Below are 15,675 nucleotides of genomic sequence, written 5' to 3' on the forward strand. Positions count from 1 at the left end.
TTAAAAAAAACATCCATCCGAACGAACTTGAAAACCTGCAATGTTGCTTTGGGAGGGGGCAGACGGGCAGCATTTACCCCTGCCGCCCTCCGTGGGCACCTGCAGCCTTGGAGTCTGCAGCTTTAAAACAAGCCTTTGCACAGCTGCCCGTCTGTCCCCTCCCAAAGCAACCTCGCAGGTTTTCAAGATCGTCTGCAGAGGCGTTTTTTTAAAAGAAAATGGTATTTTTTGGGGGGGGAATGGGCTGCGCATGGAGGAGCTGGCGGCCAGGGCACCCTGAAGCAGCGCCAGCCAGCATGTCCCTTAAGAAGAGCCCAAAGGGCAAGGGCGGCAGTGCCACGCCCACCTGTCCTGTCCGCCGCCCAGCAACATGCCCCGGTCGCCTCCTCCTTCTCAACAGGGCAGGGGCAGCCAATGGGGGGGGCACTGCCCAGCCCGCCCTCCCTCAGCGGCAGCGGTGAGTTCCACGATGTTGCCTTCAAGGTGAGCGGCGGGAGCCACTTGGCCAGGGCAGTGGGGCTCATCCGGCGCCCATCCAGTCACCACTCGGCAGGCGGGCCAGTGGGCGGAGGGTTGCCCTTGCGTGACTGAGGCGGCACGTCTTGGGGAGGTTTGGTGGGTGTAAAGGGCGCCTGTCATCCCTGGCCGGGCTGGAGCACGGGACGGCCTGGCAACAGGCGCGTCTGTTGCTTGCAGAGCGAAGATGCGGCACTCGGAAGCGGCGGTGGGCTTGTTTTCCAGCTGTTCCTGGCCCTGCGAAGGATCCAAAAGTGCCTGGGCTCCGGGGCATCCCGTGCTGCGCTTGCCGCCACCGCCGCTCCCAAACGGAACTGACAGCCGCGAGCAGGTGCCTGAAGTTGCTGGTTGCAGGCATTCACGGCTACAAGTAGACTGCGCCTGTAGCGGGAAGGTGTTCGTCCCGTGAGAGCTCCTCTCCAGCACTCCCTTTCTCAGCCATCTCCACCTCTGGCGCTGCCAGTTTGCCCCTTTGAACATCCTTACATTGGGTGGTCTTTCCCACCCAGTTGTGTTTGCCCAGCCCAGGACCCTTTTAGGAGAAAAGAATGAGTCGGGAATGACTCGCACATACATGCGAGGGGAATCTTTATGTCTCAAAGGTGCTTTTTCCAAAAGGCAACTGGATTGGTTTTTTTTTCCTTGAGGAAGAAGAAGAACAAAACGTTTCACTTCTCATCCAAGAAGCTTCATCAGTTGTGATGGCAGTGTTTGTTTGTGTGTGTGTTTTGGAGAGGAAGGATAGGTACTGGTCGAGGCTGGGTAGTAGGGGAAAGATTTTTGGGGGGACAGATGGTGGTGGAATGGAAGGATTGTGGTTTTTTTAGTTATCTGGTTGTTCACTCTCTCTCTGGGAGCTGTTGAAGCCACTTGGGGGTTGATCTGTGCCCTCAGGATCTTCTGAATCAAATTATGGAATCTTCTTGGAATTGCTACAAGGGCTGCATTGTAGATTAGACATAGATGGTGTCTTATTCCTCCCCCTCTTTCTTTAGAAAGAATGAAAGAAAGAAAGAGAGAGAGAGAGAGAGAGAGAGAGAGAGAGGAGAAAGGAAGGAAAGAAGGAGTGGAGGGAGAGGGAGAGAAAAAAGAGAGAGAGACTAAGAGAGAGAAATAAAGAGAAAGAGAAAGAAGGAAAGAGAAAGAAAGAAAGGAAGGAAGGAAGGAAGGAAGGAAGGAAGGAAGGAAGGAAGGAAGGAAGGGAACTTATGACCACAACTGAGTCAAAATTTTGGTTACTAAGCAAGAGCGTCATTAAGTGAGTTTCACCACATTTTCCAAGTTGGCCACTCCCACCCGGTCACTTGGCCAGCAAGCCACTCCCACCCGGTCACATGGCCGGCAAGCCACTCCCACCAGGTCACATGGCTGGCAAGCCACTCCCACAAGGGAGGCCACACCCACAGAGTAGGTTCCCAATAATTTGAAACCCACCACTGACATACACCCACTATTCCAAGCTTGGAGGTTTTTATCCATATCTGACTTACAAACTACGGATCATGTGTGGGCTTGGCGAGAAGGGTTCTTCTTCTGTGGATAAAAATCCTCAAACTTGGAATGGGATGTGTGCATGTGTGCACGTGTGTTTGGCTGCCAGCATCTTGGGGAGGCGAGGATCTTGTGGGACACCAAATTGTCCCACAAGCCAGTGGGACTTGTTCCGTCCTGACCCAGCCATCCCGAGTCAGCTGCACCCATCCAGTGAGTGGTGCAGAGCTGGCCATGCCCACCCAGCCACGCCCACTAGTTGCAGGACCAGGCTACTGGCTACTGTAACTTCCCATATCAAAATTGCACCATTTCTCAGTCTCACCTGTGAGTAATAGATTTTAGCAGAGTCCAAAACACTGGCTGAGGAAGTCGCCCTCCATGTTTTTTCCCTTTTGCTCCAATCTCTGCTTTGATGTGCTTAGTGTTCAAACCATGCACAAACACAGCCTCCAATACACAACAAAGAGTATTAGCATCTTGATCATCACTTGTTACAAGAGCATCAGAGGTCACATAATGCTTCTGCAGGGCCTTGATGGAGTTCACCAGCTGCTTCTTGATCAACTAAAGTAACATAAATACAGGATGTCTTAGGTTGCACCAAGATTAAATAAACCTTCCCACTTCCCAATTACTATTAATACTATGCAAACACTGGCAGATCTCAATGGGTGAATATAGTAGTACGGTCTGAGCAATGTAGTTCAAGAAAGGTGCTAAAAAATAGAAAGTATATGACAAATAATAATGCAGCAAATAAACTAAGTCTTGTTTGAAATGGATCATTTCCTTTAATGTTGATGCAGCATGGGTTGGAAACATTCAAAATTTTGGTCTCAGATAATAAAATACTTTTGAAAATTATTATAGTATGAATTATCTCTTGAAGCAGAAGACAGGAAGTTGATTAAAGACATTTCAATAAGAGCCAGTATCCCTGGCTTTTATTTTCTTAAGTGTGATGCAGACTTAAAGCACTATTTCCAATATCTACTCTTTCAAGTTATGCAAAATGTTTCACTTGGAGCTGACTTTTAAAATACCACATTGAGCAACGTGTTTTAATCGGCTTCCGTTTCTTTCCAACGCTCCAGTACAATTCATACATTTTCTGCTATTGGAAAAACAGTCGTTTTGATTAACAGGTAAGAAACAGGGGGAAAAGTGGTGGGGGAAAGATAACTTTTGTAATTGTGCCTAATTTTCCTAATTTTCCTCTGTTATAATGTTGAAGCCAGTAACATAATAGTCCCTTTGTTCCCTTTTCCCATCTTACTTGTTTCTCTTGTGGGAGAGATCAGGTTGTTGCTTTGGTAGTGGATCACTTGTTTGGTGTGGGTGGAAAACTGTGACCATCCTAGACCAAGCCAAGTCCAAAAATGCTAGGGAATTTTTTAGAAATCTAGCAGCCTGACAAACTAGTCATTTACAGGAACATAGACATAAACAATATCTATATGCTATGCAAAAGAGGCAATCAACAGGTCAAAAAAGGAACAAAAAGACCAGAACGCCTCCCCACCAGAAATCAGCACCCAGATTAACCATCAGGTAAACAATACCTCAATCAAGGAACTGCAAACAAGTCAATCGTAAACAGCTCAACAAAAGAACCTCTAAGACCTCGCCAACCAACAGTGACCGGATAAGCCACCAGAAATATAAACTTTCAGCAATACCAATTAGTACCAACTACCAATAATGTTGAGCTTTGCTTTGAAAACTGGAAGGTGACCCCATGTGCTGTGTCCAGACTAAATCCCAGAGCAGATCTTTAAGATTGAATTATGTATAATTGACAGAAATAGCAACCTCTTCGACTTACGGCCACAATTGAACCCACACTTTCTGTTGCTAAGCAATATAGTAATTAAGTAAGTTGCACTACCTTTTACAATCTTTTTTGCCATAGTTGTTCAGTGAATCACTGTGGATTTTAAGTGAATCTGGCTTCCTCCATGATTTTCCTTGTCAGAAGCCAGTTGGGAAGGTTAAAGTGATCACATGACCCCAGAACAGTGCAACCGTCATAGGGACATGCCAGTGGCCCCGTGCCCAAATCTTGATCATGTGACCACGGGGATACTACAATGGCTTTAAGTGTGAAAACTATTCATTAGTCACATTTTCCGTACTATTGTAACTTTGAATGTTCACTTAACAAATGGTTGTACGTTAAAAATTACCTGTATGGCAACTATCCTTAGAAATTATGTCATTTCTATGTTAAACTCAGCTATTTAATCTGATGAATTTCTTCACCAACTGGACATGTCCCTACACCCAAAACAGCCTTATTTCCAGATATTAGTTCAGGAATCTGTACTCACCTGGGTAACTTCCTGTGCTCGACAGCCATTCCTACTTGTGTGGTTGGAATGCATGTCTATCTTTGCTTCTGTCTCACACCAACATCACATGATAACCTGGGGGAAAATAAAAACAGAGTGGAATTTTTACCAGAGCCCCACATAAGCAAAGCATAATTACTGATAAATAGTCTTTATTTAGTCTTTTACCCAAAAGTAGATATTGGTGAGTGAATATACATTTGAGTATGGATGGGGAGAGAACAGTTGGCAAGATCTTTCCAACTGTCCTTCCAGCAATTTTCCTTCCTCGTGATCCCTACAATTTAGAGTTGCTGAGTTGTGACAGAAGCGTCCTTATTTGTGAAGAATACAAAAAGAAATATTTTCCATGACGGTAATGACTAAAAACCTGGCTTATTATTGACTGCTTGATTAGAGAACCTTTTGGTTCTTCTTATTAAAGCTTTTAATGGTCAGTAATAATTCCTCTTTCCCTTAAGAAGAACAAAAGAAACTGGCCTAAAACATGCAGGTGTCATAACATTAGAAGCAGAACATAAGTTAGCCACAGAAACACATTTATGAAGCAAGAGTTCCAGGTGACTCAAGTAAATATGCACTGCCCTATATAGTTTATCTCACAACCCAGCCAATAATAAAATTGTTTCACCACCCCAAGTGTCATTACTTGTCTAGATTTGGATATGCGTAAACATACTTTCAATGACTTCTCCAAAATTCCTGGGAACTTGATTCTTCACAATGCTTAGCAAAGTGTTACATTTCTTATTGCATTACAACTCCCTTTCTTCTTTCTCTCCCTTTATTTCATTTCCTCTGAAGCCCACTTACCAGTAGTCACAGCTAGAGCCCCAGGATGTTACAACTCCTTTCCATCGTAAAGCAAAACACAAACTAATACCATTGATACTCGAACACCATGTATTTCATTGAGATGGATGAGTTGTCTGAATAGGGTCATAGAGGCTCAGGAGACCAAGGACAAAAGCTGCATTGCCCCTCTGGAGTAGGGGTAGAATGGAGAAAATAAACCTCTGATCTTGAGGCAGATCTTTTCACAAGACTTCCTGAACTCTGAACACTGCAGTATTAAAAGCTGAGCACAGCAACTACACTGTGAATTTCTTTTAAACTCTGACCTCCTATTGATGGAGAGAAACTTCACCTCTTCATATTTGCACAGACTAGATTTCCTTCCATGGACAGCAAAAACACAATGTGGTATAGTGATCACATCTTTGGAACCTCACAAGTCCAAATTAAAATATATTCCTGGGTGATTCACTGGATGAGCTTTTAAGATTCCTAAAATATATATTTGCAGCAGAATTGATGATAGATTGATTTTCCAGCATTATGGGAAAAATTCAGGCCATAGTCCAGCTACCTTGCAAACAGAAAGCGAAGTTCAATACTTAGCATCTCCAATCATAATGCTATGAAAATCTCTGAATGAAACCTAGTGATTTTCTGCACAGATAGGCACCTAGGCAATTGCCAGATACTTTAAACTTTAAACTCCTGTCAAACCACTCAGCCCAGTCAATGGCAAGGGAATGGGAGTCATTCATTCTAAATAGCAAGAAATTGCCTAGCCAGGACTGGACAGTATTAACCTAAATAGATCACTGACAGAAAGCATTAACAGCGCTTTTTGAACAGGTAGAGAGACCGATGGTTGGTACTTAATGACAGGCCTCCAAATTTTATTTTCCAAGTCTTAAATCTGATAGAGAAAAAATGTATCATGAATGTTCTATAAGGATACAGGATGATTTTCCTCCTCATCCCCCAACTATATTCATTTTACTTACCAAATTAAACTGTCCATACAATTTATATTTTCCTGGATAATGCCTTTCCTGCCAAGCACAGAGACATGACAAAGCAATTTTGAAACCCTTGTGCCCAGTTTTACAGCACTTTTTGAAAATGTTTCACTTGAACAGAATACAAATTTGAACTTTTTGCAAAAGTCTTCACAAGTTTTTCTTTATTATTCTCAAGTACTGACTCTGAATACTTATAATTAACATTATGTTATTAGAAAGTAGCCAACATAGGACCAGAGGTGGTATTTAGTCGGTTCAGACCAGTTTGGGAAAACCAGTAATGGAAATTTTGACTGGTTCGCCAAACTGGCAAATACCTCTGTCTGGCCCTGCCCGCCTGCCTCTTTGCTCCACCCTCCCACTTAGCGCTCCACCTGCCCATCCCAGCCCTACATATGTTACCTTCACCACGCGGCCCAGCTAATCGCCTCGCCAGTTGCCTCCACACCTTGCCTGCTCTTCTCAGCTCACCAAAGATAAGCATGCCACCCGCTTGCCCTTTGCCTTGGGTCAGGGACGGGGGCCCAGGGACGCGTCATTCTGAGGCCCCAGAACCTCCACCCGCTTGTTGTTCGCCTTGGCCGGGGAATGCGCCATTCCCCGGCTTCCCAGGGCCTCCTCCTGCATGCCGTCCGCTCTCCCTTTGCCTGTGGGCAACCCGAGAGATGGTGGGACAGAATGGACAGTGCATTGGGATTGCCTGCCTCCCCCCCAGGTCTCTGCCTCAGTCTGGTTCCCCCACGCACTTTTTGCCTAGAGGGAGACTGGAAGCTTTCTCTGTTTGCAAAAGGGGGACTTTGAAATGGAGCTAATTGCCCCATTTGCAAGCAGATGAAGCTTCCAGTCTCTGTCACTTCTCAATCCAAGCGAAAAGTGTTTGGGCGCCTATGGGGTGCTTGGGAATGGAGCAAATCACTCCCTTCCCAAATGCCCCATAGGTGCCTAAACACTTTTTGCCCAGAGGGAGACAAAGCTTCATCTGGTTGCAAATGGGGTGCTTTGAAACAGAGTTAATCGTTCTGTGAAATGGACCTTATAGCACTGACGATTACTAGTTTGGGTAATAAAACAAGCAAGCTCAGGGAGCACCAAGAACTTCTCATGTCAACCCTGAGCTTTATTTGTTCTTTCTTTTTAGTAATCATTTATTTTACCATTTTACTTTTCTTTCCTTTAAATATCTTTCTCTCAAAAAATATTTTTAAGCATATTGGAACTTAGGGAGCTCGAGGACCGAATTACTATTACTAATAGAATAAATTATAATGTAAGTGGCAGTAGATTCCTATTTTAGAAGGTTTAACATTTGTTCTAGATAATTAAATATACTTCAGGAGAACTTTGTAATAATAAACACCAGAACTTCAACTAATTTTCAAAAAGACTGTCTTTGTTTCTTCCCAAGGATTTTCAAAGGTCACCCAAGCCCAGAACAGTGACACATATCTTAGAATCTACCTAGATTTACATAGACCTAGAATTATAATCAATCAATCTTTATTATGATCACAGACCAGTAAATAAAAGCATTAAAACAACAACAACAATAATAAAAAATAAAAGTAAAGAGCAGATACAATAATATATTGTGATTGGTGGGGATTAACAATAGGCACTTAAAATTTGCCTAATTTTACATACAGCATAGCAGAATTTGGCCACATTCAGAGAAACTACTTCATACTGCTCTGATAATAGTAGTTGTATGTAAAAAAGATCAGCATTTGCCCAATATCTTATTAGGTAATACAGCGATGGCAAACCTTTTTTGGCTCGTGTGCCACAAGTGGGGGGAGCGCAGGGGGGTCGTGTGCAGGTGTGCTGCACCCATAATGCAATGCGTGACCCCCAGTGCGCATGCGCACACAACAGGCGCAACCTCCCCCATTTTTACATGCTTTTTTCGTCCTCCCCAGGCTCCAGAGGCTTTATAGGAGCCTGTGGAGGGCGAAAAGAACCTCCTACGCCCCCCCGGAGACCCTCCAGAGGCTTCAGGGACCATCTGGAGGCTGAAGGGTCGTTTTAAGCGTTCCAAAGGCTTCAGGGACCGTCCGGAGGTTTCCCTGATGCATTTGGAGCGCTTAAAACAACCCTACGAGGAAATCGGAAGTCAATTCCAGTTTGCTCGGAGGGTCGTTTTAAGCGTTCCAAAGGCTTCAGGGAAGCCTCCAGATGGTCCCTGAAGCCTCCGGAGGGCCTCCGGGGGGGTGGAAGGCTCTTTTCGCCCTCCCCAGCCTCCTATAAAGCCTCTGGAGCCTGGGGAGAGCAAAAAATGGCTTTAAAAAAGGGTGAAATCAGCTGGCCAGCTGACAGGGCAGCGCCTCGCGTGCCCTGACAAATGGCTCCGCGTGCCACCTGTGGCACGCGTGCCATAGGTTCGCCATCACTGAGGTAAGGTGTTACAAATTTAGTCTGAGTCCTTATAGAAGATGCAATACAGCAGGACATGAACTATAGTTTCAATGACTTCTTATCCACAGATATTCAAAGCTAACTAAATAATTTGACATTCTTCGTCTGATTTAGAACCTTCCCTACTCCAATATTCTTTCTGACCCATTTTAGATTTCAGACAGTAAAAACTTCGAAAATACCTAGTAACTGAAAAGATCTTGCATTTGTTTTCTGCAGAAATGAGTCTATGATGGGAAATAACAGTGACTGTTGATTGATAGCTGTTGTTGTTGCTGCTTATGGCATTCTGGATAATATTGACTGCCATAAAGAGTTTGATAAACATTCTAAACTTTGCAAGTGACAGATACCTTACTCTCCATAACATATTTAGGGACACTATTATGAAACGAAAAGATTCCGCAGCCATGAGCCAATAGTCTGAAGAGCATTCAACATTCAGAAGACTCCTGGATGTAGCATTCTGTATCTAAACTGTCCTTATTGGCTTTTCTTTATAAACTCTATAATTCTGGAGGAAAAGTCCTGATATATTTTTTGCTACACAAAGCAATGATTCAATTGTATATTTTCTAGAAAAAATGGCCTCTTTCCTTCTCTAAAATAATGGCATGTGAAGATTTCTCAAAGTATTCAATATTTTTAACTCTTCCCATACTAACTTGGCATGGGAAATAAAAGGAAAAACTGGAATGATTCAGATGCAAGGCCCTTCTACTCTCACATTCAATTCCTACAATGGCCAACTACATGCCAGTGGAAAGTCTTCAAAGAGACAATGAATATAATAGTAGCTTTTTGCTCTTCTTTCTTAGCAATTGATGTTGGAAAGACCTCTTAGGTAAAAAAAACATAAAGATAAGCCATTCCCATGCCAGCTGTAGGATTTGTGGAGGCATGAACTATGACAGGTGGGTGTGGATTATTAGGGAAGGCATTGCAGCATGAATACTGGCAGTGTCTCATGACACATTGGTGATAATGACCCATTGATAAATGGCATAGTTTTTTCCAATTTTAAACTGGAAAAATGACATTTTTAAAGGAAATTTGCTTCCCTGATTGTGGTCTACTTACTTCCAAATTTCCTATTTAGTCATGTATGAAAGGGAAAAATGAGCCATTCAGTGTACATAAGAAGAGCCCTGACAGACCAGGTCTGAGGCCTAGACCAGCATTCCTAGGAAAGCTCAAAAGCAGAATATGCCAGTAACTTCTGTTCCATAGCAATTGATACTCAGAGGCATAGTGCTCCAAGTGAATCTATGCCCATCCTGTTTAGAAGACATGGATAGCTAGATTTTCCATGGAATACTTGCATATATTCTGAGTTGTACTGTTTCCTTCAATATGTCAAGTTATTTTCCTACCTTAAAAGAATGCAAAAAAGTGATTCAACGGGAAGTTTTCCAGCTGGACAGATGTGGGGGATGGGAGCTCTGAAGAGCCTCACATGAACCCTGTTTGACAAATCAACTCCAGGGATCCTTTTTTTGGATCAGAACCCCCCAGGGGGGGGCAAAGAAGGAGCAGCATCTCATCAGACCTAGGGGGAGGCAACAGGTCCCTTGTAGGTTGGAGATTTGCCTTGTGAATCGGAGTGGGGGCGGCAGCATGGCAACATGGCTGGTAAGAGGCTGACTTCTAGTCAAAGTTAATGAACAGGAGGGGGAGGAAGAGATGAAAGACCGGTAAGAAAATTAATCTAACCCACAGCTATAAATCAAACTTGAAAAAGGCAAAGAATCTTGAGAGTATAAATAATATTGATGGTCAGAATGGGATTTTTTTTTCCGAAAGAAAGAAAAGAAAGTGGTTTGTGTGCGTGAAACACTACCCCCCCCCCAAGCCATTTGTTTGAAACAATTCTGACAGAAAGGGAGAAAGCAGAGAAATGACAAACCCACTCAAATACTAACTCTAAATTTGGCTTCCGACTTGAAAAGATTGTGTTTTTAAGAGAGTCTAGGAGCGTGAAGATTTATTTCGTCCAAGTGTTTTTTTTAACTAACATATCTTAAGTAATTCCAATTAATCAGATGGGATGTGGGAGAAAGATTGAGAAAAAAGCAATATCTCCTCACTGACAATGGATAACCTAACCTTGACTGTGAGGAAATTCTAATTAACCAACCGCCATAAATCAGAACTTGAAAAAGAAGGAGGCAAGGACCCAAATTTTGGCTGTATGCAAGTTTGTTCCAATTAATATATTTTGAAGAGCTATGACCAACAAGAGATGAGGAGTGATAAGGAAAGGAAATTATAACAGAGCCGAGAACTGGGAAATACGAAGTTTTTTTTTTCCTTCCTTTTTTTCTGCAAAAGATTAAGATGGTTCCAGCTTCTCTTTCAGTCTCACAGTAGTTGAATTAACTAAATTTAAAGTGGACCAGAACCTCGAAATAAGACTTGTGTAACTAACTGCAAATTTGGAACTGGATATTAAGGAAGAACAAAAGACCAAGATGTCTCCCGTCGCTTTTCCCCATAGCAGCTGAAGTAGATAAATTTAAGGTGGATCAGAACTCTGAAATAAGAACTGTGTAACTAACTGTAACTTTGGAACTGGACATCATGGAAAGCTGGGAATTTGAAGAACTACATGAAATTATAAAAAATATGCATAAATCATTAAAATCAAGCCTAAATAGATTTCTGAACCCAGAGAAGCAGATATCTAAAGAAGAAAGCAAAGGAGGAGGGGGGCAAGATAATGAAGGGGTAGAAATGGAGGGAAATAAAAGACAGACAAAAAACTCCATTGGTCTTGGCAGTGGTACAGGAAAAATTGGAAAAGAGGGAGGTGTCCCAACAAAAGGGAATAAAAAGCAGACAAAAGATGTTTTAGAGGTTGTCAGTGGCATAAGGAAAATTGAAGCAGAAGATTATGCCCAACGAAGAGAAATATAAAAGATCTTTTTGACAGGTGCTTGGGGAAAATTGAAGAGGGTGGAGTCAATACAAAGAAAAGGGAGAAAACAGGAACAGAGAAGTGGGACAAAAGACTTACTAGAAAAAAATCAGGCAACAAGAAATTGTTATATGAGAAAATATAAAGCTAAGATAAGGGGTTTATTCCTAAATATGACAATAAAATGGAGTTGCTAACTGGTTGAATATGATAATGAAAAGATAACTAAATACAAGATTAAAATATATGGATTATGGACAAATATGAAACCGATATGGGGAGGTTGTAAAGCAGAGGTTTGTGATTCATCTTTATACATGATAATTAAACTGAGTTGCTAATTGATTGAATATGACAATAGAAGGACAATTAAGCATGGGTTTCATAAATACATGAAACATGGACATATATAGAATTTTTAAGATGATAAACAAAGTGAGATGTTTACCACGTGTTATTCTATGTAATAGATTAAGGGAATTATAATGAACATTGAACAGTAAGGATTGTCATTTGTAGACAATTAAGGGTAATCTAATCCAAGATATGGAACAATGGAGAGGGAACATGAAATATACTTACAATGGGAAACTATTGAGATTCACAAATTGGGGCATGTAAGGATGTATAATTATATAAAGATAATGATGAGAATAGCTAGGAATTGTAACCAAGTCTACATCTCGACCAAAATTAGGCGGGGGGGGGGGGAGGAATTTAAAGCACAATGACCATATATGTATACTTTTTTGTTCTATTTTTTTTAAAAAGGAGGAAGATATATGTTAAAATTAAATATGTATAGTGAAAAGGAATTATAAATACCATTATAAAATGGAGCTTGCGCAGAAACTGAAATACACCAAGCAAATGAAATGAAGAGTGTGAAGTAGAGGAGAGAGGTAAGGGAAGAAGAGAGGGAGAGGAAAGAGGGCAAGGGGGGAGAGGAGGAGTGGAAAGGGGAGAGAGGAGAAAGAGGGAGAAGGGGAAGTAGAGAAGAGAAGGATGACAGAGGGAAGAAAGGAGGTAGGGAGGGGGAGCAGAGAGGGAGAAGAAAGTGATGGATAAATTACAAATATAGTGTATGGAGAGCAGAAGAGCCAATAATTGTTTTTTGGGAGTTGATGGTAAGATGAATTGATGTAAACATTTAATAATACAATATGATGTTGGCTATGCAATAGTATACATGTGATTATATGTTATGAAAATGAAAAATAAAAAACTTTATTAAAAAAGCATGCAAAAAAGTGAAAGCAGAGAGTGATACAGGAGGAAGAAGTTCACACATCTATCCATCTATCATTACAAGATAGAAATATTATAGTTAGTACATTACACCCCCTCAGTTTAAATAGCTTACTCAGACAGAAAGTAATAGTAGAAAATAACACTTGTGTAAGACAATAGGAATAAATTAATGGGAAAGATATGATTTATTCCTTCTAAACAGTTTTTAACAAATTCTCACCATCAGTGTCCCCCATTCCACCTTAGAGAGAACAGGTCTCTATTATATATTATATACATTTAATGCTGTTAGGGCACTGACCAAGTAATTAATAGCTTGCTAGTCTGGAGAGAAAAGTACTGTCATAAAGTGAGCTTAGACATGGAGGATTCTTCCTTTCTCCCCTCCCCCTTTTTTCTGAACACTTAATTTATCTTCTTTTTTAAAGCAAAAAAAAAAAATTAATCTTAAAGATTAAAAGAAAATTTAAAAAATAAAAAGTACAAACTGAAAATACAAGCTAGGAAATAATGGGAAAAATATAGTCTTACATTTTATACTTAACAATTATCACTGGTTACCAATGAATTCACTACTATATGAACAATACAAGGTATTGTAATATAGGAAAAACCTATGCTGTAGTAACACATATTGTTGTATCCTTTGATGAATAGCAAACATTTCTTTTTCAAAAGCAATTGATCACAAATCTTTCTTTCTGGCAAACCTTTGGGGTGGATGATTTTAATCAGAAATTCTATGAAAGAAAAAAAATAACCAACTGATGACCACAAATCTGAATGGGACCTCACAATTCTGATTTGAAAGAAAACATATGCAAAATGCAAATGAGCATTTAAGAAAGTATGAAGTTTAGTTTATTTTGGGATGAGCAAGGGAGAAAAAAGTTGAAATTGGCAATTGATCTATTTTGTTTCTCCATTTTTAAAAAACTCAAGAGTTTCTGGTTGAAAGCAGATTGTATGAAAGTCCACATTTTGTTATTCTGGAGAGTCTGTGAAAGTAGCAAATGCAGAATCCACATATTCCCAGCTCATACTATAATTTCCTTATTTAACATAGGATGGCTTGCAAAGCCCATTAAGGAGGGGGGGGAGGATAAATATAAGTCATGGCCACAGTGACTAAAATGTTCTCAAGATATCAAGATCTCTGGAACAAGTAAATAGTTCATTTAAAAATATACACATAAACAAAACAAAAACTGAAACAGCATAAAATGTATTTAGGAACAAGCTATCCGAGCGTTCATTTCCACAGCCCTGGATCTTCATTTATCTTGCCCTATTGTAGTATCAATCGTTGGGTTAACCAGCAAAAGAAACTCCTGGGACATTGTTTTTCCAAAGGACTAACTTTGCTGACAATTCCACATAGGTACAGAAGTAGCAAAGCCAGTTTTAAAGTTTTCACATGAAAACAGCCTAAGTCAGTGGTCGGCAAGCCGCGGCTCGCGAGCCACATGCGGCTCTTTACACACTTTAATGCGGCTCTTCTGTGTGCCGGGCGCCCGCTCCCCTCCCTCCTCTCGGGCACTTCAAAACAAGCACACCTTTCCCTTTTTTCTTTTCGACCCACAATGATTAGGGAGGATCCTGAAGTCGGGCGGGGACGAGAAGCGAGGAGGCAGAAAAAGAAACGGAGGCTAAGGAGCTTCCTCCCCGCCCCCTCCCAGCAAAAATCTAACCGGGGAGCCGGGCGGGCAGTAGCAAATTAGCCGATCACGCCGCATGATCGGTTAATTTGCTACTGCCCACGCGGCGTGATCGGCTAATTTGCTACTGCCCGCCTGGCTCCCCGGTTAGATTTTTGCTGGGAGGGGGCGGGGGGAAGCTCCTTGGCCTCCTTCTCTTTTTCTCCCTCCTCGCTTCTTGGGGCTCCACCAATGGGGGAGCAAGGCCCGCCCAGCGCCAGGCTTTGGGCTAAAACAGAGGTCTGCAATGTTGGCTGTTTTAAGACTGGTGGACTTCAATTCTCAGAATTCTGGGAGTTGAAGTCCACCAGTCTTAAGAGCCAACTTTGCAGATCCCTGGGCTAATATGATTGATGCCCTTGGTGGACTTCAATTCTCAGAATTCTGGGAGTTGAAGTCCACAAGTCTTCAAGCTGTCAGGTTTGAAGACCCTGGGTTTTTTTTCTCTAAAGGGTTAGGGGCGCAAGGGTCTTGCAACTTGACAGCTTTAAGACTTGCATGCTTCAATGCCAGAGTTCCTGAGCCAACATGACTGGAGGAGGAATTCTGGGAGTTGAAGTCCACAAGTCTTAAAGCTGTCAGGTTTGAAGACCCCTGGGTTTTTTTTTTCTAAAGGGTTAGGGGTGCAAGGGTCTTGCAACTTGACAGCTTTAAGACTTGCATGCTTCAATGCCAGAGTTTCTGAGCCAACATGACTGGAGGAGGAATTCTGGGAGTTGAAGTCCACAAGTCTTAAAGCTGTCAGGTTTGAAGACCCCTTGGTTTTTTTTCCCTAAAGGGTTAGGAATGCAAGGATCTTGTAACTTGACAGCTTTAAGACTTGCGTGCTTCGAATGCCAGAGTTTATTGAAACTAAACCTATGTATTTTCGGTTTTAAAAATGTGGCTCTCAAAATAAATTTCAATCGTGGTTTTGGCGAGATTTGGCTCAGTTGAAAAAAAAGGTTGCCCACCACTGGCCTAGGTAAATCACGCTTTTTTCCCTGAGTCTCCCTCAATTCATTGTCCTCCAATTAGCTGCATTCATTTTGTTTTGGGATGATTTGAGTGCCTCAGAATTTTCCAGTGTTTGACCTTGGGATGTTGGATCCGTCCAAGGTTTCAGTCAAGAATCATAGAGAAGAAGAAGAATCATGAATCATATTATCTTCATATCTTCATATTTATACAGTGAATATATTATATGACTGTCATGACTGGAAGTGATGACACAATCAAAATGG

At 41.8% G+C, this 15,675-nt stretch overlaps 1 protein-coding gene across 3 annotated transcripts in view; it reads right to left on the minus strand.

Annotated features, from left to right (window-relative positions):
- The window catches only part of LOC309400964 (pleckstrin homology domain-containing family M member 1-like), a 77,474-nt gene that overhangs the window by 18,591 nt on the left and 43,208 nt on the right, over positions 1-15,675 (minus strand). For 2 of the 3 annotated variants that reach the window (XM_081969781.1, XM_081969779.1), the window contains 2 exons: positions 4,341-4,436; positions 2,333-2,574 (listed from right to left, as the gene is read on the minus strand). In XM_081969781.1, the coding sequence (XP_081825907.1) occupies positions 2,333-2,574; positions 4,341-4,394 (296 nt within the window). In that variant the 5' untranslated portion in view covers positions 4,395-4,436. Of the gene's footprint in view, positions 1-2,332; positions 2,575-4,340; positions 4,437-5,174; positions 5,194-15,675 lie in introns of those variants that run through there. The other variant, XM_081969780.1, reaches the window with a different exon arrangement.

Source organism: Natrix helvetica (genome assembly GCF_964273705.1).
Source record: "Natrix helvetica genome assembly, chromosome: Z".
NCBI classification, from domain to species: Eukaryota; Metazoa; Chordata; class Lepidosauria; order Squamata; family Natricidae; genus Natrix; species Natrix helvetica.